At 48.0% G+C, this 19,932-nt stretch overlaps 1 protein-coding gene across 2 annotated transcripts in view; it reads right to left on the reverse strand.

Annotated features, from left to right (window-relative positions):
- The window catches only part of LMCD1 (LIM and cysteine rich domains 1), a 59,116-nt gene that overhangs the window by 16,333 nt on the left and 22,851 nt on the right, over nucleotides 1-19,932 (reverse strand). The window contains exons 2-3 of one of the 2 annotated variants that reach the window (XM_080824908.1): nucleotides 12,791-12,879; nucleotides 6,465-6,720 (exon numbers count right to left, since the gene is read on the reverse strand). In XM_080824908.1, coding sequence (XP_080681034.1) covers nucleotides 6,465-6,720; nucleotides 12,791-12,879 — 345 coding nt within the window. The remainder of the gene's footprint in view (nucleotides 1-6,464; nucleotides 6,721-12,790; nucleotides 12,880-19,932) is intronic. The other variant, XM_080824909.1, reaches the window with a different exon arrangement.

A 19,932-nucleotide genomic window follows, 5' to 3' on the forward strand; every position in this document is an offset into this window, starting at 1 on the left:
CGAAGTTTCCAGCTTCTTTGGGTTTTCTGCAGAACTGGAGGGCGGTCCAGGCAGAAATGCTGGGAATCTGGCAACACCCAAGAGAGGCGTGAATAAGTTCCACTCTGCCTACATTGTCACACCTTCACATTCTGGGTGAGAATGGTGTACTTTAAGTCAGTATTCATTTTAGATTTTTTTGGCGTGGCAATACAGGTTTGGTTTCCTTCAACACTGAACATTTTTACTTCATTTACCTCATGGCAATGCTCCTAATTAAAAAAAAAGTCAATCTAGTTTAAAATTGCTTTTCTTAGAAAAGTATAATTAAATCATTAGAAGCATAAGGTATTTCATAGTTTATTAATTTAAAAACAGGCAATGGCACCTTCTAATAGAATGAACTGATAAGGTCTCAAGAGAGTAATATTTCCACATCAATATGATGGGTAACCCATCTGAATATTAATATGTTCATAGATAACTGTCCAATTTGGCTTTTTTTTTTTCTTAAATGAACAGTAATTTTGTACTTGGGTGGGTGCCAGGGATGGGAAGATTTGGGGGAGATAAAGGTCAAGGCCAGACAGCATGAGAAAGTGTGAAAGGCAAACTGTTTATCCTTGACAACTGTTCTCGGCCTCTGGGCTTGCCCCTAACACACCCACCAGGTTGCCTGATTCCTGCTGCCCAGGTGGCCGTTGCCATATTTACCCTCTTGGAACCTGCCTTCCCCCATGTCACATCACTTGGGGCTGGACTCATTTTGGAACTGAATTGTGTTAATCAACATGGAAAATCATGCAGCAGTTCATAACGACAACCCATGTTGTGGTCCGATGTTAGGGAGTAGGGATGAGGAAGTTGAGGGAGGGGCGTACTAGTCCAGAGCCTGGTTTGGTGAGTTTCATAATCAATGAATTTCAGATGAGAGCAGTTTTGGAGAAGGGAGAGGCAGGTGACCCATGTTCCTGTGGGACTCACGATGTGAGTGGCTGTGGATGCCCCCTAGGGGGCTCCGTCCTAGATCCTGGAACATCTGGCTGAGTCTTCTTCTGGCTCTGTGGGCTCACGGCACACCCTGATACCATCCCTTCATCTGTATAGTCCCCAGCACTTTCCCAGGTGCTCTGCTGGATATAGGACCTGGCCTGGGTTGTAGACAAAGTCTACCAAAGGCTCTAGCTCCTGGCCAGCTGCTGTTCTCTGTGAAAGACTAAGCAAGCACTCAGCTTCCCCGGCCTCAGTTTCATCATCTGCAAAGTTTGGGGTAGACTGCATGATCTTCAGGGTCCTAACCCCCGTGAGAAGTCTGTGGTGACCTCACTCAGTCCTTACCTCTACTAGGAGAAAGGAGTGGTAACACCGACCTCAGTCTACAGGTCAGGAAAGTGGCTCAAGGAGCCCATGGATTCTGGTTGGCCCAAGAGGTAAATACCCTGAACCCCCACAAGAAGCATCGGGGGCCACACAGCTGACTGTGTGTCTGGGAAGGGCTGACTCCCGACTCTGGGGAAGATAGGGGGGATGAGGTTTTTCTCTGGGTCAGTATGAAATTGTAGGGGCTTCCAGCATGAACATGACAAGCAGGTGGATGTGAAGAATCTAATCTCACACTTTGGGGTGCACAAGAATCCCTGGATGGCCTTGTGACTCTGACTCAGGAGTCTGTGAGTGGTTGAGACGTGAGCACTTTTCCAGGTCCTCCTGGGTGAGTGTGAAACAGGTCCTCTGAAGATTGGGGGCCTCTCTGGGGACAGTAGGTGGCGGGAAAGGATGTGTCCATCAGAGAACAGGGAGAGCAGTAGAGTAGCAGGTTACAGGCTGGGGCAGGGCACAGGGTCCTGGGGAGACAGGTTAGGGACTGCCGTGGGGGGGCAGGTACCTATCCCAGTCCTTCTGATCTTGCCTGGGGCCCAGGCTCTATGGCAGGATTTTGGAGATGTAGAAACAAGAGCATTGCTCACTGTGCCAGAATGGGCACCCAGACTCGGCTAACATCTCCTTCATTCCAAGTGTTGAAGCAGTTCCAGTGCATGTCTGATGGAGCTCATGGGGGCATAACCTCTTCTCCCATGAAGGCTGCCGACCCCCCAGGTTGAGTGGCTGAAGGCATGGTGGGAGTAGCTACCTACTCCTGCTTCCTGTGATCTGGGAACCCTTCCAGGTGCCTGGCCCATGCTTACCCATTTAGTTCTCACAGAACCCCTAGGAGGAAGGAACTAATACTACCTCTTGAAACCCTGAGGCCCAGAGAAGGGACCTCCCGACATTCCCACGACTCCTCTGCAGTAGAGACAGCTTGGCACTCAGCAGCCTGGGTCTCCACCAGTGTCTACAACTTCTCTACAAGACGAACAATTTGCCAAGAGAAAACCATTTCCCCCAGTCTCAAGGGGAGTTTCCTGTGGTCTTCACTGAGGGTGGGGAGGCTGTGTAAGCCCCTCCTAGGGCCACGATCCCCTGTCCCTGGATAGGTCTGTGACTCCTCCTTCACAGCTGGTGTCCCTCCCTGCTTAGCCTTACAATAAACACGGCATAGAAATCCTGCGGCGGGGGCCTTCTGTAGGTGCAGGCCACCTGCTTGTCCATCCCCATGTTCTGTGTCCTTTCCTGGCTCTGTCCTGGCTTCAGGTGTTTGTGGCCTGCAGAACTAGAGGATTCCTGGCCAGGATCCTGGAGACAGGGAGTGTTCCTTCCCCAGGAATCCAGGGTTCCCGTCCCAGCTCAAAGCCCCAGCTGGGCACCGCAGCATCCGGCTGCCAGCGCCGTGTGTTCCATGATGGCTGGCCTTGCCTGGCTGGCCCGAGCAGCCGATCACACACCTGAGGCAGGCTCTGCTCGCTGACCCTAGGGAGGGCATTAGAGTCTGCCATGACACGCCATTCAGACAACCACATTGGTTGGCATGGCCTTGGGGAGGGGATGATGGGGACAGACGACTGGGTCAGAGTCAGCTGCCTCTGCTGCTCAGAGCTTGTAAGAGAATCTCTCCGGAATCTCTCCAGGAAGCTGATTAAGGTCATGTTCCCAAAACCTTTAGCAAGAGGCCTTTTCTCAGAGCAGCTGGAAAGGTTGGTTTAGGTTTCAAGTTTTTCACGAGGGCCTTTCTGAGTCACTTGGTGCTTTGCTGTCTGGCTGGGACCTCCTGGGTGAAGAGATTCCCAGAACTGGGCTTTATCAGGAGAGGAATCAAAGGGCAGAGAGAAAAGTGGAAAAGAAAGGTGCTTTATTCCCAGGGTTGGGCAGTGGAAGGCACATGGACTCTGGAACTGGAAGACCTGATCCTGCCTGTTCTTTCTGCTTCTCCAGCTGTCAGGCGGGGACAGTCAATGGGCTTCATGGGACATGTCAATCCTACTCAGTAGTAGCTCCTGGGAGTGCTGTGTCGAGGAGGATTCTGAGGTCCAATGAGGGCTCCGTGGGAGACAGTGCCCTGACGGACCAGCAACATTTGCCGTTATGGGAGTAGGGAGGAAGTATGAGTGCCACACCTGCAGAGCCTCCTCAAAAGCCTCTGTTTGCTCTCCTGTAAAATGGGGTTATTATACACAGAGGGAGTGGTGAGGTATTGATGATATATCTGTTTGTCTATACCCATATCCATATCCATCCATCCATCTAGAATGCTCAACGGATGCCGGTCCCCTTCACCTTTTCCTCCCTGCCTCCTCCCACATCCTGGCTGGCCTTCAGAGTCTCTCCCCATTCGAAGAAGCCTTCTCTTCAAAGTGCTAGTCCAAAATACCTGCGTCCTTCTGCCTCTGCTACCTATCTTGTTCTCCTGGCCTGGCTTGGGAGGGAAGAGCCTAAGCTTTGGAGTCAGGGAGGCCCGAGTCCAAGGCCTGGCTCTGCCATTTAAGCCAGCTATGGGACAGCTGGCTAGTTGTGTCACTTCTCCAAGCCTCGGCTTCCCCTTCTGTGGATAAGTGTAGTCACAGTACATGCCTAACAGTGTTGGAAAATTAGGTGAGACCGTGCATGTACAGCTCTTAGCATAGTGCCTGGCACACGTAAGTACTCAGTAAATATTAGCCATTAGGTTTATTGTGACTAGTCTTTAAAGACTTACAAGTTTCTCCATTTTTTTATTCTGGTTGGGAGGGATGACAGCAAGATCCAGTCCCATTTCCAAAATACAATCAGTCCCAATCACTTGGTAATTAAAAAAACAACAACAACAACAACAACAAAAAACCATCCGGAGGGTGAATGGGAAGGGAGAACTGTCCAGTCTCAGAAAGGCAGCTTGCTCAGGCAGGCCAGATGCGGGGCAGACAGAGGGCCCTTTATACCATGTGGTTTTATGAGCCAGCATTAATCACAGCCTGACGATGCCTTCCTCTGATTAGTCTGGGGCCAAAGCGTTCGGGGTTTTCACCAGCCAGTTCCTGACGCCCACAGCCAGCTCTTTTATGAGCTGCTTGCTTTAGTTTCCACTGACATCTTGGAGGCCTGCTTGATGGCTTACCCAGGCCTGGGCGCTGGAGGCAGACCCGCGTTCGGAGCCGCCCGGCATGTCCCAGCACTGCTGTTGTTGGACGCCATCCTCCGTGGCCCGGATGTGCCCCTGCCTAGCCCCTCCAACTGGCGAAGGCCAGTTAACCATGCTGTGTTTCCTTACACGTAAAGTAATTCCTACTTCACAGCGAGACTGAGCTCACAAATGCTGACATACTCTTTTAAATACGTCTTCAGAAAGTAGAGCTTTCAGAAAAGCATCTTGCCAGTCTTCACTTGATCTAGAAGGGGTTCCTCCCTCCTTTCCCCCACTTAAGCCACAGCTTAGAACTGCACTGCTCGGACTGTCTATGGTGAAGGATCAGGTTTTTCTGTTTGATTTTTCCACCTACTGCAGAATGATTTGTGGGCTCAGCACATGAGATGAGAATGTAGCTCATGCCACATGAGATTTCCACGTGAGTCTGACCACAGTGGAATTCTGTTCAGTGAGAGGAGGTCTCTGATCACATGCTTGGATGTCAACTGCTACTAAATTTCCCCAACATTTCTTCTCAATTTCTGTACCTCTCGCTGTGGGCCAATCACAGGATTTTGTGGCAGTTTTGGTCCACAGAGTGGATGTGGCCAGGAGGGTGACAAAGCACAAATACTCATCAGACCTACTATGTGTCGTGCATGGTGCAAGGTGCTGGATAGCCTGGTACATGGGACGGACATGGTGTCTGCCCTTGTGGGCCTTGCTTCACTCTAGTGAGAGAGATGGTAACTAAGCAAAGATGCACATTAGACAACTACCGCTTATAATCAAAGCTTCTAAAGAAACATTGGAGAACTGGAAGGAACAGAATGTAGCTGGAGGGTAAGTGGCATCTGCTATAGATTGGGTGGTTAGGGAAGGCCTCTCTGGGACATGACTGTCAGGAAGACCCAGCCATGCAAAGAGCAGGGAAAGGACATTTCAAGTAGAGGGAAGAGCAAGTGCAAAGTCCCTGAGGAGGGCAAAAGCCTAGAGAGATCCAGAGCAGGAAAGAGGAAGGTCAGGGCATTGTAAGGTAATGAGTGGGAGGTCACAGCTGGAGCTGTAGGAGGAGCCTGTGGGGTATGACCATGTAGGACTCTGAAGCCTCTCCTTTCTTCCCCAGAAGAGATTGAATTAAAATGCATCTCTAAACTATAGGACATTTTTAACCTGCGGAAATCACTGAGGCCCCTGCTATTCCAGGTGTGGTCTGGGGGCCCGTAGGATCGGCATCACCTGGGAGTGTGTGAGGAGCGCCATCTCATCACCAGCCCCAAGCTTACTAGATGTGTTTCTGCAAGCTGTCCAGGTGAGGTATATGCCTGCTGAAATTTAAGGGGCACTGCTCTGGTCTGCAGGGTCCTGAAGGTGGCTGTATCTGGGATTACCTGGGGAGTTAAATGCCTAGGTCTGGTGATTCTGTGCCAGTGATCTAGAGCTTCTGATTTAATGGTCTGCACTGAGGCTTGTGCATGGGGACTTGTTAGGGGTTTTTGTAGTGGGCAGCCAGGGCGTGACCTTGTCCTTCTCTGAGTGCCTCTGCCCCAGGGTTGTGTAAAGCCCAAGAGGCCTCTGCTGTTGGAGAGGGGAGAGGACTGTTTCTGTGCTCCCCCACAGGCCTGCAATGGATACATCCCAGGCCACGCTGAGGGAAAATGAACATCTCACACATGAAGACAAGAACTCTGAGAGTTTGGAATGATAAACCATCCTTTGTTCAGAAGTGGGGAGCCCAAACAGAACCATGAATGACCCTGGACTAGAGCTTGAAGGACTCTTAGAATTCATAGACACTTCTATCCATTTCATGGATGAGGAAAACCGAGGCCCAGGCAGTTTTCAGCTCAAGATCACATAACAAGACCGGAACAGGTTTAGAACCAGAGCTATTCCTATCATTTCTATAATCTTGCCCTCTTCTTACCTTATCTTTGACATTCACGCATGACTAACATTCACAAGGATAGGAAAACAACCTCTTGGTTGGAGGAGGCTGCCTTACCAGTTTCTGGGTGACTCCAGGGGGGGCCCACTCATAGGTGATGGTGTCAAAGGTGGGATCTTTCCCAGTGGCAATGGGATTGGTCATGATCATCCGATTCCTCTTGTAAATCCGGATGCCATCTCCACCCTTCACCCGGGCCGTGAGGGTGGAATACTTGGAGTCCATCAGCAAGCGGCCAATTTTCCGATCGTCTTCCAGCTCAGAGTTGAAGCAGTGGTCCTCGTGGCTGCATTTGCACGATTTGCATATTTTCCTGGGGTGAGAGGTTAATTGGGACACATGAGATCTACCTCCAGAGAAGAAGAACAGAGTCTCCTGCTGATAGCATCTGCCTTTTTGAAAGCAGTTTCAGGGTTCAACTTTAGTAACTTGGAAGGGGTGGCAGCAGACAAATGGAAACCTGAGACCAAAAGGCCTCTGGGATTGAGAACTGCATTTGGGAGACTATTAGTCTATCTGTGGGGAATGTGGGATGTGACTTTTGCTGGTTAAAAAGTACAGCACATTTTTACTCACTTTGGGTGTGACAGCAAAGGCTGGTTCGTTCATTAGAGATGCTAGAAAGCAGGAGTCTTTATGACTGGTGGGCTGAACCCGGCCCACCACTTGCTTGTGTAAATAAAGTTTTATTGGAACACAGCCATGATCATTCATTTACATATTATCTGTGGAAGCAGTTGGGCTATAATGGCAGACTTGAATAATTGCAACAGAGACTGTGTGGCCCACAGAGCCTAAAATATCCACAATCTGGTCCTTTATAAAAAAAATTTGCTGACCTCTGCTCTAAGGAATTATTGAAATTGTCTCCCAAGATTCATGAGTTTGGAGCTTCAGCAATTTTCAGCAATTTAGCATTCATACTGAAGTTAGAATACAACTAGAAATTTTCTTGAAGGAACAGGTGATAGGACCCAGGGGGAAGGGAATGAGCTCAGAAAACTGCCTGGGCTAGAGATTGATGCTCACTGGCCAGGCTTTGTGGTGAGACTGAGAAAAAGAAATGCATCCTGGGGAAGCGTCAAATTCCCTTGGAAGCCTCATGATTCTATCTGACAATTAAAAACTAAAACATCTGGCTGCTTTGTGCCATGCTGTTAAGGTTTCAAAATCCGGACTGTTCCTGGTATAGTGGAAAACCGCTTCCCTCCCTTTCAGGCCTGACACCTGAGGTGCGCTGTATCTCAGTTGCTCTCACACATGAGATTTAAGAGCTTGTTAAGCAAAGTGAACAACGGCAAGACCTGCAACAGGGATGAGGCAGGCCCAAGAGAGAGGTCGCTGCAGTAGCATGAGCCCCTCACAGACAGGCATGCCTGTAGGAATCCTCCTTTTTTTTTTTTCCATCAGTAGTTCTTTATTTTATTTTATTTTTTAAAAGATTTTTTTTTTTTTATTTCTACATTTGACAGAGAGAGAGAGAACATAAGTAGGGGAAGCAGCGGGCAGAGGCAGAGGGAGAAGCAGGCTCCCCACTTAGCAGGGAGCCCCATGCAGGTCTCGATCTCAGGACACTGGGATCATGACCTGAGTGGCCGACACTTAACCCACTTAACCGACTGAGCCACCCAGGTGCCCCTTCTACCAGCAGTTCTAAACTAAGGTCACACCCCCAGGAGCCATGTAGCAATGTCTGAAGACACTTTTGATTGTCATTGCCACCAGGGGGTGCTACTGGCTTCTATAGGGTAGAGGCCTGGGGTGTGGCTAAACATCCTGTAATACAGAGGACAGCCCCCTCCACAACAAAGCATTATCCTGTCCAAAATGTCAGTAGTGCTGAGGTTGAGAAAGCCTTCTCTAATATAAAATGAGGGCGGCCCCAGTGCAATCTTCCAGGAGCCTATAGCTGGGGTGGGAGAGGGAGAGAAAATCAGATGGACACTGTAACACGGGGTAAGTTTGCCCCCTGTGAGGGTTGCATAGGCGTTGGGGTGGTCCTGCGGGTCTGGACCAGTTTCCCCAGCGTGGAAGTATGGGGCACGTGGAAAAAGGCTCAGGGTGATAAGTGTGGGAGACAGTGGGTTACAGAAGATTAAACACATGTCTTGTTTTTAATGCACTGATGTACAGCATGACTTCAAGGCAGGGAGAATGCAGCCCTTCCAATGTTATTTGAAGAGAAGCTTGAAGTCCAAGTTCACATTCAGTGGGCTACAATTTGAGAAATGGTAAAATCCATGATCACAAGGGTAATTCCAGGACTCTAAAACAGAACATGACCCTGAAGATGATGCAGGGCAAAACCAAAGTCTTTTCTTTTGTTTTCATAAGAAGGGGTTGCTCATTTTACAGAATTGGGGCATTTTATTCATAATAAATATTCTCTTGTCTCTCCCTTTTACGAGCCAGGCATGAGGGAGGCTTTCTCTAAGGTAGGGGCACCACTGGTTTACATGTGGGGAGTGACAGCAGCAGAGGAGGAAGTGGAAGGAGGAAGAGGAAAGAAGTGAGGGAAAGCCTGGTGTCCCATGAGATCCTCTGAGCCCCAATGCCTTCTATGAATGGAGCTGGGTGGGGAAGCTACCATTTGCTTTTTTTTTTTTTTTTTTAAGATTGTATTTATTTATCTGACAGATATCACAAGTAGGCAGAGAGGCAGGCAGAGAGAGAGGAGGAAGCAGGCTCCCCGCTGAGCAGAGAGCCTGATGCGGGGCTCGATCCCAGGACGCTGGGATCATGACCTGAGCCGAAGGCAGAGGCTTTAACCCACTGAGCCACCCAGGCGCCCCTACCATTTGCTTTTTTGATTAATGAGACTCTCAGGATGCTATTAGAGATATAGCAAATGCAAAACAGTTTGAAATGGAAAGTGCTGATGGGTATGAGATATTCTTCTTTCTCCCTTTATTCATACTATCACATTGCCAGGCACTGTCACTGGGATTCTACACATGAGGAAGATACCTCTTAGCCCCACTCCCCTCTTTCAGGCATCCAGACTGAAGGGGACACAGACACACCCAGAAAGATCCTCAATGGTATTAAAATGGCTGTCCTGGGCTACCCGCAGTGGCAGAAAAGGCAAAGCCTTGGACTCTGATCCCAGCCTGAACAGCAGCGCAACACAGGTCCATGGTCGAGTTTCTTATCTGACCGTGAAAGAGCTGGTCTACATCAGGAATCAGCTAACTACATTCCATTGGCCGAATCTGGCCCATACCCGACTTTTGTACAGCCTGGGAAGTAAGAACAGTTTTTACACTGTGACATGGTGGAAAAAAATTCAAAAGAAGATTACGATCTTCTGACACAGGAAAATGAAATGAAATTTGAAATTCAGCGTCCTGAAATAAAGGCTTACGGGAATATAATCACATCCATTCATTTACATACTGCCTATGGATGTTTTCATGCAATGAGGGCCAAGTTGACTAGTTGTGCCAGAGGCCATATGGCCTGCCAAACTGAAAATGTTTCGAACAGGCTCTTGACAGAAAGGTAGTGGACCCTTGGTCTATTTGATGAGTTTTCAAACTTTGCTGCGCATCTCAGTCACCTGGGGAGCTTGGTAAACTTGGAGATGGCCCACCCTGGCCCGAGCTAGTCAGATTCCACGGGTCAGGAGTGGGACTGGGCAGGGGTATTTGTAATCCTGTTCAGCGGTGATCTGGATGCCCATCAAAGTGCCAGAGTCCCTAATCCGTGCCTTTCAGGAATTTAAGGAGCTCTGGTGGACTTTCTCTAGATTGACTCTCACAAAGTACAGGAAGCCCAGCATTTTGGGCAGAGTCATCTGTGAAGATCCACTGCCCTGGGGAGAAGAGGCAGAGCTAACACTGTAATTCCTGGGGCAGCCGCCTATGCCGGTATACACAGAGGACCTCCTCAGAGAGGGTGCTGCAATGAGGGCACGGGAGAATCCAAAGAACGACCCTTGAAGGATGTAAAAGTGGGTGATCTGAAGAGCCAGTGATCTGTCTCCCATTTTTCATACCATGTCCCCTGCTTCCCTCAAACTGGGGTTTTTTCTACTCACTGAAGTCAGTGTGCATTTACAAAAAATAATAAAGCGATTAGGATTATGGTACTATTAAAAAAAAAAAAAGAACTCTGCTTGCAAGGAAGAGACTTTTATTGGGCTCTCTGTGAAAAGCCTGGAGTCTTGGACATGTGTGTCCCCCTGCCCTGAAGGGCAAGTCAGCCTCTTGAGGATGACTCATGTCCGTCAGGGAAGCAGGAGGCTGCAGGCTGTGAGGGGAGCCTTTCCTTCTGTTTTCATGAAAGTCTACTCTTGCCCCTTCACTCTGTACCCTTCTCTCCAAGTAATTCAACCATCTGTGCCACTAATACTAATTATCATGCTAATTCTGCTAACCATGTCGATCACTCATTTGATTACAGACAGCTTTCCTGAAACTATGGATTGCTAAGCCAAAAGTGGAGCCCAGAGCACATGGGTTCCATCGTTCCCATTTTCAGATGGGAAAGGTGAGACTTACAGGAGGGAAGTGTTCATTCAAGCTGAGTCAGCACATGAATTTGTTCCATGATTATTAGTTGAGGAACTTGCTCATTGAAGCAGGATGGCTGTTACTTGGTCATTCAAATATCTCTCAAACTACTGAAAGTATGAGAACTGGAGCATAAATATGGTTTCTCGTGGTTTCCCCCTAAGGTTCTGGGACCTCCTTGCTCCAGTATGGCTTGAATTTAGGTCCCCACTAAAGTTATTCCAACCAAAGACAACACCTGTTACTTGGGATCTGAAGCTACAATATGCATTTCTCAAGGATCAATTTACTTGATGTTCAAATCCTTTGTAGAATTGTGGGGGAATGTAGGGATTGAAACAAAACTGACACTCCTGCTTATAGCCCTGAAGAACAGGGCATCGCCCTTGTGCCATAAACAGCTAGAAAACTAGACAAAATATGTTGAATGAAGCTTTTCAGATGTCAGACAGCAGGCAGTAAGGGACTGATCCTTGAGCAGGGAAAACATTATTGAACTGAGTCAGTGGGTGCGTTCAGGGAACATTAGCTCCTAACCCTGAGGATCCTAAAGGAGGTATCCAGGCTATCTCTGGAGAGCTAACGAGGAGTTAGCATTGTTCTGTGACACCCTGATGGCAGATTCAGGACCAGAGGGCGAAAGGATAGGGAAGCTGACTCTCCTCAAGACCAAAAAGAGCTTGAGTGGCTAAAATAGATATGTGGGGCATTCCCCCAATGGGGAGTGTGTTCGCTGTGGGAGGAATTTGTGTGGGGGATGGAGTGGAGTTTGGATGACTTTGAAGGTCCCTCGCATCCAGAAGACCACATGAGCTCCCGTGAGGTTGAGGACTGTCAGGGAACAGCCCTGTGCTTCAAAGGCTTTCATGACCCATTGTACTGCCAAATGTTTGAGAGCGTGGGGTTGGGGTTCACAAAGACCCAGGCTTGAGTTCTGCCATGTATGGGCGTCTCCCCGCTCCCCACTCTCAGTTTCCTGACCTGAAAATTGGAGAAACTATCACCTTGCTCAGGGTTACTTCAACATTTAAATGTAAAAGACTTGGTTCAGCTCAACAAACGTTTTTGCAATGGCCATCTCATGATGGAAGTCAACAACTCTGAGACCAATAGCTCCCAAATTTTGCTCCCTCATTGAGTGGCCAAGGAAACCTTCTGGCAGAGGAGGAAAAAACCTCCCTCTTTGCTCTTATGCCCTGCAGAGTTTAGCCTCTCTCTCCCAGGGCTGCCAGGACAGTCGCACAGGCTGTGCCCTGCACACCCCCAGTGGGCACCATCCATGTAGATGCTGATGGTAGTAGTGCCTGGGAGCTGAGCAGTGGGGCAGCCTTACCTCTGGTTTTCAGAGTCCTCAATGAAAAACAAGAAAAACTCGGCAGATCCCAGTCCAGCTGGATCCTGTGGCCCTCCCTCGTGGGCATGAATGCACCACAGCCTGGTATTTAAGTCTCATGGGCACAGTGACTTATTTCTGGCCCATGGCACTCTGAGATCAAAACAGGGGCCATGGCATAGTCTGGGGAGATCAACCACATGCATCAAGCCCCAGGATAGAGCAATCCAGAGAGGACCAGGCACCGACTAACAACTGCCCACATCTTCCCAGTGTGGTCCTTGGTGGGTTTGAACTTGGTGGCCTCCACCTCAAAATGGTGTGTGAAGCACTAAACTCCTCTCTCATCTTGGCTCCCCAGGGCTTCTCTGTCATTTCTGAATTAGGCGAAGCAGGAGAGCATTCACTCTGGAGCCAGCCCTCCCTGAAACACATGCATCTTAAGCAGTCCCAGCAGAGAAGAATGACCAGGGGTTCCCAGAAAGGACAGCCAAGAAATGAAGGCAGGCGGAGCCTCTCCTGACAAACTCTGTTACCTCCATGGATGTGGCTCGAAGCCTGAACACGTCCCCTTGCATTTCAAACAAGGCACACCTCTCGCTGACTGCTGCTGGCCCAAGGACATCTGGAAAAGGAGACAGAAAAGAGGGTGTTTTCCTTCCAAAAGTCTTGGGCCGGGGATCGCTTGACCTCTAAAAGACTTGGCATGTCAGCAAAGGAATTGTGTGGGGTTCAAAGGGCTTGAGATGAATAAGCCATCAGTTACTGTTTACCAAGAGTGGAGAAGACCAGACAGGAAAGGGGCCATAGGGCAGGCAAGTGTGGAAGGATGGGGCCCTTCCCAGTAAAAATGGAACGAGGCGGGGGCTTTGGGTGCTGTTGCCAGCCAGCCACCAGCGCCCTGTTGGAAACTCCCTGCTAGCGAGGGATCATCTCCTCTTTCCTCCATATGCACCAGCTCCCCTGTTCCACTTGTCACTGGAATGGAATCTTCTAGTGAGTGCCTCCTCTCCCTCCTTTATTTGTGATTTATTGATAGGGTGTGATTAAACCAAAGCTACATGCACAAACAAATGCTCATGCTGCCAAATGTTTATGGCTCAAAGCATAACTCAAATATTTTGCTAAAACACAGAAAATCGGGGGCATTTGAAGTCTGGTGGTCCTGTGGAAGGAAGACAATGCATAGAAACAGGCTTTATTCTTTGTCACTAGTGGCTGCGGCTGCTGCTGTGTTGAGACCCAACTGGCTCTCCAATGGGGTCTTCAAATCAGCAGCTTCACGGGAAGCTCGCCAGAAATGCAGCCCCCCAGGTCCTACCCCAGCCCTTCTGCTTCAGAATCTGCACTTCCACGAAATTCCAGGAGATTTGTATTACATTAAAATTGGAAAAGCAGGGGGTTCATGTACGAATCTACTGGCTGAGAAACTTACCTAACTCTCCACTGGGGTGGGGATGACTTGCTACAGTTACATGAATGTTTTACCGTTTTATCAAGAAGAAGACCTCAGCAACTTGTAAAATAAAGGGATAAGCTCCTCATTCAAGGGACCATTGATTCATCTAAACATGTAGTTATCATAGGTAGGGCACTGGGATTCATGGCAGGACTTGGGTGTGCCCTAGAGATACTCACAGACAAGAGGGAGATGGAGAAACACATACTTCTCACCTGCTTCTGGAAGGGGTAAGTTTGAGGCAGAGGAAGCTGCCTGTTGCGCAGCAGAAAGGCATGGACTTGGAGCCTGGGAGGCCTGATTCCAAACCTAGCTTCGAGACTTAACAGCCACATTGGCCTTGGACCAATGGGGTTTCATTCTTCTTACTTGTCAAATGGCTACAAAGATAATGTTTGTAGAGTTCCTGTTCACACTGGGTTCTAAAAACTGATAGCTGGTGTTATTTTGCACACAGACTTTAGGCGCACAGAGGAGGGTGTGAGTAAACCTATACAGGAAGTTCAGGGAGGCTTCTTAGAGGAGGTGACTCTGGATGGGGGTTCCGCAAAACGAGCAGGCAGAAAGGGAGGAGGGAGAAAATGTGCGAGGGCAAAAGACATGAAAGGGCATGATGCATGGGATGTTGCACTCTGAGCATCACTCCTTTACTCTCTTTGCTCTTAAGTGGGGACAAAACAAGCAGTAGAACTTGGGAGACTGTCCTCATGGCTACGGTTAGGATCCGAAGAAGTACGTGAGAAGACACGTTCATTCTTCACAAGGTTTTTCTTCTGTACCTCAGAGCTTCCCACAAGGACACCTAGCTCCCCAGCTCTCACTTGCCAGCTGCTGTTTACAGCATGCCCTCGCGGACTCCGCCGTCCTGACACACACTCACAACCTGTGCGATTCTGACACGACTCTGCGGAGTAAACGCCACGTGGCATGGATTTGGAAGACAGCATGTTCACATCTGTGCCTGGTCAGAGCTGGATACTTGTTAACACAGGAAAGCAAGAGGATGTTCACCCTCCACTCATCCTCCGAAGCTGGGGGGCTTTCCTTCACAGGGAGGACTTTGTTCTCGAAAACCCTGGCATCGAACGCCTTGCAAACCTCCACCTCTTACTGCTTCTGCCTCTTGTCACCTTGGATTCTACCAGTTGAAACACAGTGATCCTTTCACACTTCATGTTTGAGTGATTCAGTGGTTATTTTGGAAGGTATACAACTTATGAATAAGGCTTCATTGTTGGATCATTTCAGAAAGACCCAGAGGCAGCAAAGCCTGGAAACAGAAGAGCTATGTGGAAGCATTTCATAAGTGGCAAAGCACCCTGCGTGCGAGCATTGCTGTTCTAACGAGTGGCTGATTGAACAGTCATCCTATAAGGGGATTTAGTCCTGATGCTCGGCCAGAGCGCTGAGCTGCTGGCTCAGGGTTTGCTTAGAAACAGTGATGGGAGGCCGCACGGCAGAGCATAGCACGGGCCTGCGGGGCACGGGGCTGGCTCCGTGGTACCAGCTCTGACATTTATTAGCTGTGCAGCTAGACGCAACTCATTTCCTCCCCTGGCCTAAGCTGCTCCTCCGTAAGATGAGAGAAGTGGCCTGGATCGAGATTGCTGGATCCTGTTCCCCAGAATCCTCGTTCTGTGAGATGTCGCAAAGGGGTCATTGATGGCTGGGAGCAGGAAGGATTTCATGATCAAATAAAAATGGTGGACACTGGATGCGAAACGGCTTTCAGAGCCCCCGAGGCGCCAGCCTGTGTGAAGAGCAGGACGGGGGGTGGAGAACAGGCAGCTCTCGTAAGTGAAGAGGTCCCGGCTTTGCAGTCACAAGGTCTGGATTTTAGTCCTAAATTTGTTCCTTTCTCCTACTGGACTTGGGCAAGTGAGTGGAGTTGGAGAGTCTCTATGTCTCCCTCTGGGTCGTGGAGATAATAAGAACCAACCCGCCTCGTGGAGCTACTGGGAGGGTTAAATGGGTTGCTGCGTGGAAAGGGGCTTGACAGGCACATTTTATGCCTGGGGTGTTTGTTCTCCTTGTCAGTATGCCTCGTGTAAGTGGTCTGACAGACCTTGAATCAGACGTTCTAAAAAAAAAAAATTCCTTTTCCAGCTTCAGAATTCTAGGGAACTTCAGAGGAACTACTTTCTAACTCCACACCTCATACACTTTTCTACTGTCCCCTTTGCTTCGTGTGTGTAAGCGTTGCCTCTCTGACTAAGTGCAGGAAGCAGAAAGTTGGCCTTTGTCTCCATCCTGCTAGTGGGACAGTTTCCATGGTGACAGGAGTCCTGGGAGAGAAAAATAAATGGCCTTGCAGGGAAGAAGCAGATTCGGGCCATCAGGCCACACTTGCAGCCAGTTTCCTGGCCGACTGCTTAACACAATAAATAGCCATTTGTCCCCTGCGTGTCATTCATCCAGGAGCCAGACAGACCCGGCTGTGTGGGACTCAGAAAGTGATGGTCCTGTTTATTGAGAAGAGGAAAACATCAACCAGAAACAGTGTTTCAAACAGGAGATTCTGGTTTATAAACAGTAGGTTTCTCTGATGTGGACTTTGTCTCAGATGAAAGATGGCACAGTGGTGGCTCACAGTGGCTCACAGTAGCTAAAAACAGAAGAGCTTAAAAGGAGCCATCACTTAAAAAAATGGGTTCCTGGAATGTAGCATCTATTCTATCATTTTTCCTGAGGGGAGATAACATGTTTTGACAATTTTCTTTGGCTTGTGAGAGTGGGATGTTGTGGAACTGAATCGCGTCAGGGGCTTACAAGGACTTATTAGCTCAGTCAGGCCAGGAGCCCTGGGGACACAAGGGCTGGGGGACAACAGGGCCTCCTCCCCACTCTGAGCATCTCCGTCAGGTGACCCCCCCCCAGGAGAAGTCTTACAGGAGGAAGATGTCACCAAGAACAAGGTAGGACAGGAACGAAGAAGGGAAGAGAAGAAATGCAATATGGAGTTTAGGAATGAATGCGGGACTCGGTGTTAGACAACGGGAGTTCTCCCATATGTAACTAGGTTTCCTCCTCTGCAAAAGGGGTTTTCTCTGCTCCTTTTTGCCTCCACAGGGCTGTTGTGAGCATCAAGTCAGATTAAAAGGTTGTTTGTAAAGTAAAATATTTACCGTTGTTAAAAAAATTATCCAAAACTATCCAGAATTATCCAAACATAAGGCAGAAAAGTGGTGGCAGGTCCTTTGAGTGTCATATGGCAGCATTAATCCCCTCAAGGATTATCTAGACCTATTTATTTTGCTGTACTCCTAGACTTTGTGAAGCTACATGTTAACTTGGAGATTTTTGTCTGGCAAAGACACAAATACGAGGAGTTTTTGTCTTTTTGAAGCAGATAACCTGGAAGGTTATGGTTTATTGTCCTATTGGACGTCAGCTAGTTATGTACCTAACCCATCAATCTTGTCCTAACATTAAATTGCCTATACATACCCAAACCCCTCAAATGCTTTTTTGAACTGGTCTAAATATTTTGCTGATTACTTCATTAACTAATGAGTTGAATAAAATCTTTACTAAGTTTTATTTTGCATTTGCACAAGAGTCATGATTTTATGTTTCTGGAAATTCTATCTTCACCCCATCGCATGTCCTCCTGACCATCCTTGGGTTTGCTTTCTGAGCTAGGGTGTTCTCAATATTGTCAATAAATTCTATTTCCAGGTCAATCACTCTGACTCATCTTCTACAAGTAAACTCTATAGGCATATGTGCCATTAAAGATTTTTAGCCAACATGCTTTGCTACTTGAAAAGAAACCCTTTCCCCCCACCAAGGAGAGAAGGCAGAGTGAAGGCAGTGAAGGGTGGGGTGCAGTGAACTTATGAGAAGGTTGGGAAAAGAACTGCCTTCATGAACAAAAAATAATGGTCCCAGAAACTCCAAAATGTGAACAGCTTAACAATCCATGGAGTGATTTTATTTACTTAAGCATTCCCTTCCTGGATACTTGACAACCCTGTGAAGTATAATCATTATTCCTAATCAACAGAGGATGCATGACAGTCTGAGAGAGGAGAAGCAACTTGTCCATTCAGAATGGTCTAGACTGGAGCTCCTATAAGGAATGTGGGAGGTCTCCTCACTCTACCTTCATCTGTACTGGGCTTGAAGCAAAAATGTAATAGCTTTCTTAATGATTCTGACTGTAGCTAACATTTACTGAGTACACCTTATTGGCTGGGCATATGCCAAGGATTTCATAATATATATGCTTGATGAGAGGTACCTTTAGTGACTTCATGTTCAGACAAGGAAGCAGGCCCAGAGAGGTTAAGCCTCTTTTGCAGGATCCAATAGCTAGTGAATGGTGAAGCCAGGAAGTGAAACCAGGCGAGTCTTACTTCAGAGCTGTGCTCTCATCTAATCTGCCATGGTATTTTCCACTAAGGGTACAGCACTTGACAGTTTACAAAGTGTATTTACATTCCTTATCTCACTTGGTTTTTCCAACAACCTTAGCATGTAGACACTTTGCATTTGGCTCATGAAAAAAAAAAAAAGAAACATGCTCATAGAACTGATGGGATTTGCTACGGCTCAGGACATAATTCACACTCATGTCTTTGGAATCCAGATCCTATGATTCCTACCACACTGGGAGTCTCCAGACCTCAGACAGCCTCCCACGAGTCTAGCCTTGACTCTGGGCATCAGGCCATTTGGATCCAAACAGATGGGACAGCATGTCTGTAGGAGTGGGAGGTCCCAGGTTAGGGTTGAGGGCAGCAGGACAAGGCCATGATCACCTTGGTCCCAAGATTTCTACCATCCAACCCAGTTCTGCTAAATAAACTATAGTACAGATGTTCAAGGCAATGGACAGGCCTCAGGGGCAGCTGGAGAGGCAGTGGCCAGAGGAGAAAGTGAATCAGAACCACAGTCAATGCCTATGGAAGAAAAGCACCAAGGCACTGGCTTCCCTCCAGTGAAGGACAAGCCTAAGTGAAGGATAAGAGGTCATGTGCGTTTGGTACCAGACCAGGGAGCTGGAGCTCATGCTCCAACCCCAGGCCTGCAGATGACTGGATAGACAGTGGCTTGGGATCAGCATGCTGAGAACTGTCTTCTAGAAACGCTACCACTTAAAAAAAAAGAAGAAAACCCTAATAACAAAGAAGCAAGTCATTTCTGGATTTATTCCCAACTCTTAAATGTTTATATTAAGGATACTAGCACCCATCTCATTTTGAAGTTGTATTGAGTTGCCTTTAAAGGGATAAATATTGCTGAGTGTTAGATGTCACAGGGCTCCCATGATGTGATCCACTGTACTGGGCCAAATGTATCTATTTCTACTTCCTTATCATCTACTACTTCTACCCAGATTCTCTTTCCAATCATCTGAGCCCCTTAGACTTCTCCTAAATATACACTGGGGTTTTTGCACGTGCTCCTCTAAGCCTCAGAGAGTATCACCCCCACCCTCTCCTTAAGGACCAGCTCAAGTCCCATCTTTTCCATAATAGAAATAATTAATAGCAGCTGTAATGAGTACTAGGCTTTACAGTTTTCTAGTCACTGTACTGTGCCTGAGCTCAGGCAATCTTATACCTCCTCTTTGAGATCGAGGTCTTGTGGTGGTTCTCAAGCTGTGGTCCCTGACCAGCACCTTAACAACTTGTTTGTAGTGCAAAATGCTGAGTTTTCACCCCAGCCCTCTGACACAGATACTCTCTATAGGGCCCAGCCATTGCTGTTCAAGCCCCCCCAGTGATTTGGATGCACACCTGAAGTCTGAGAACCACTGATCTTTGTTGGCATTCCCAGGCTGTGTAGGAAGTAACCAAAGGGAAACTGATTGTCTTGGTTGGCCTGAGACTGAGTCAGACCCTGAATGCAGGACTTTAGTATGAACCAGGAAAGCTCTGGACCAACCACGATAAGCTGGTCTCCCTAATTAAGACTATTCAAAGAGGTCAAATTAAGGTGCTGGTGCTTAGATTTGAAGCCAGTTCTCTCTGAATCCTGATTCTCCATTTTAATTAAACCAGTGCACTATAGGTGATGCCAAGAAGCCTTTCTCAGACATGTCAGTGGAGCTTACACTTCTCAAAGAACTCTTATAGCTGGAGAATTACAAATACAATTGGCGCCAGGAATTAGAAAAAGAGTGTGCCATGAGTTTGTACTTTAGTAGGGGGATTTGGCCTGGTCTGCGTCTGTTTGGAGGCAGCATTTCTCAAATTAAGCAGACACAGTGAT

Source organism: Martes martes (genome assembly GCF_963455335.1).
Source record: "Martes martes genome assembly, chromosome: 1".
Taxonomy (NCBI): Eukaryota; Metazoa; Chordata; class Mammalia; order Carnivora; family Mustelidae; genus Martes; species Martes martes.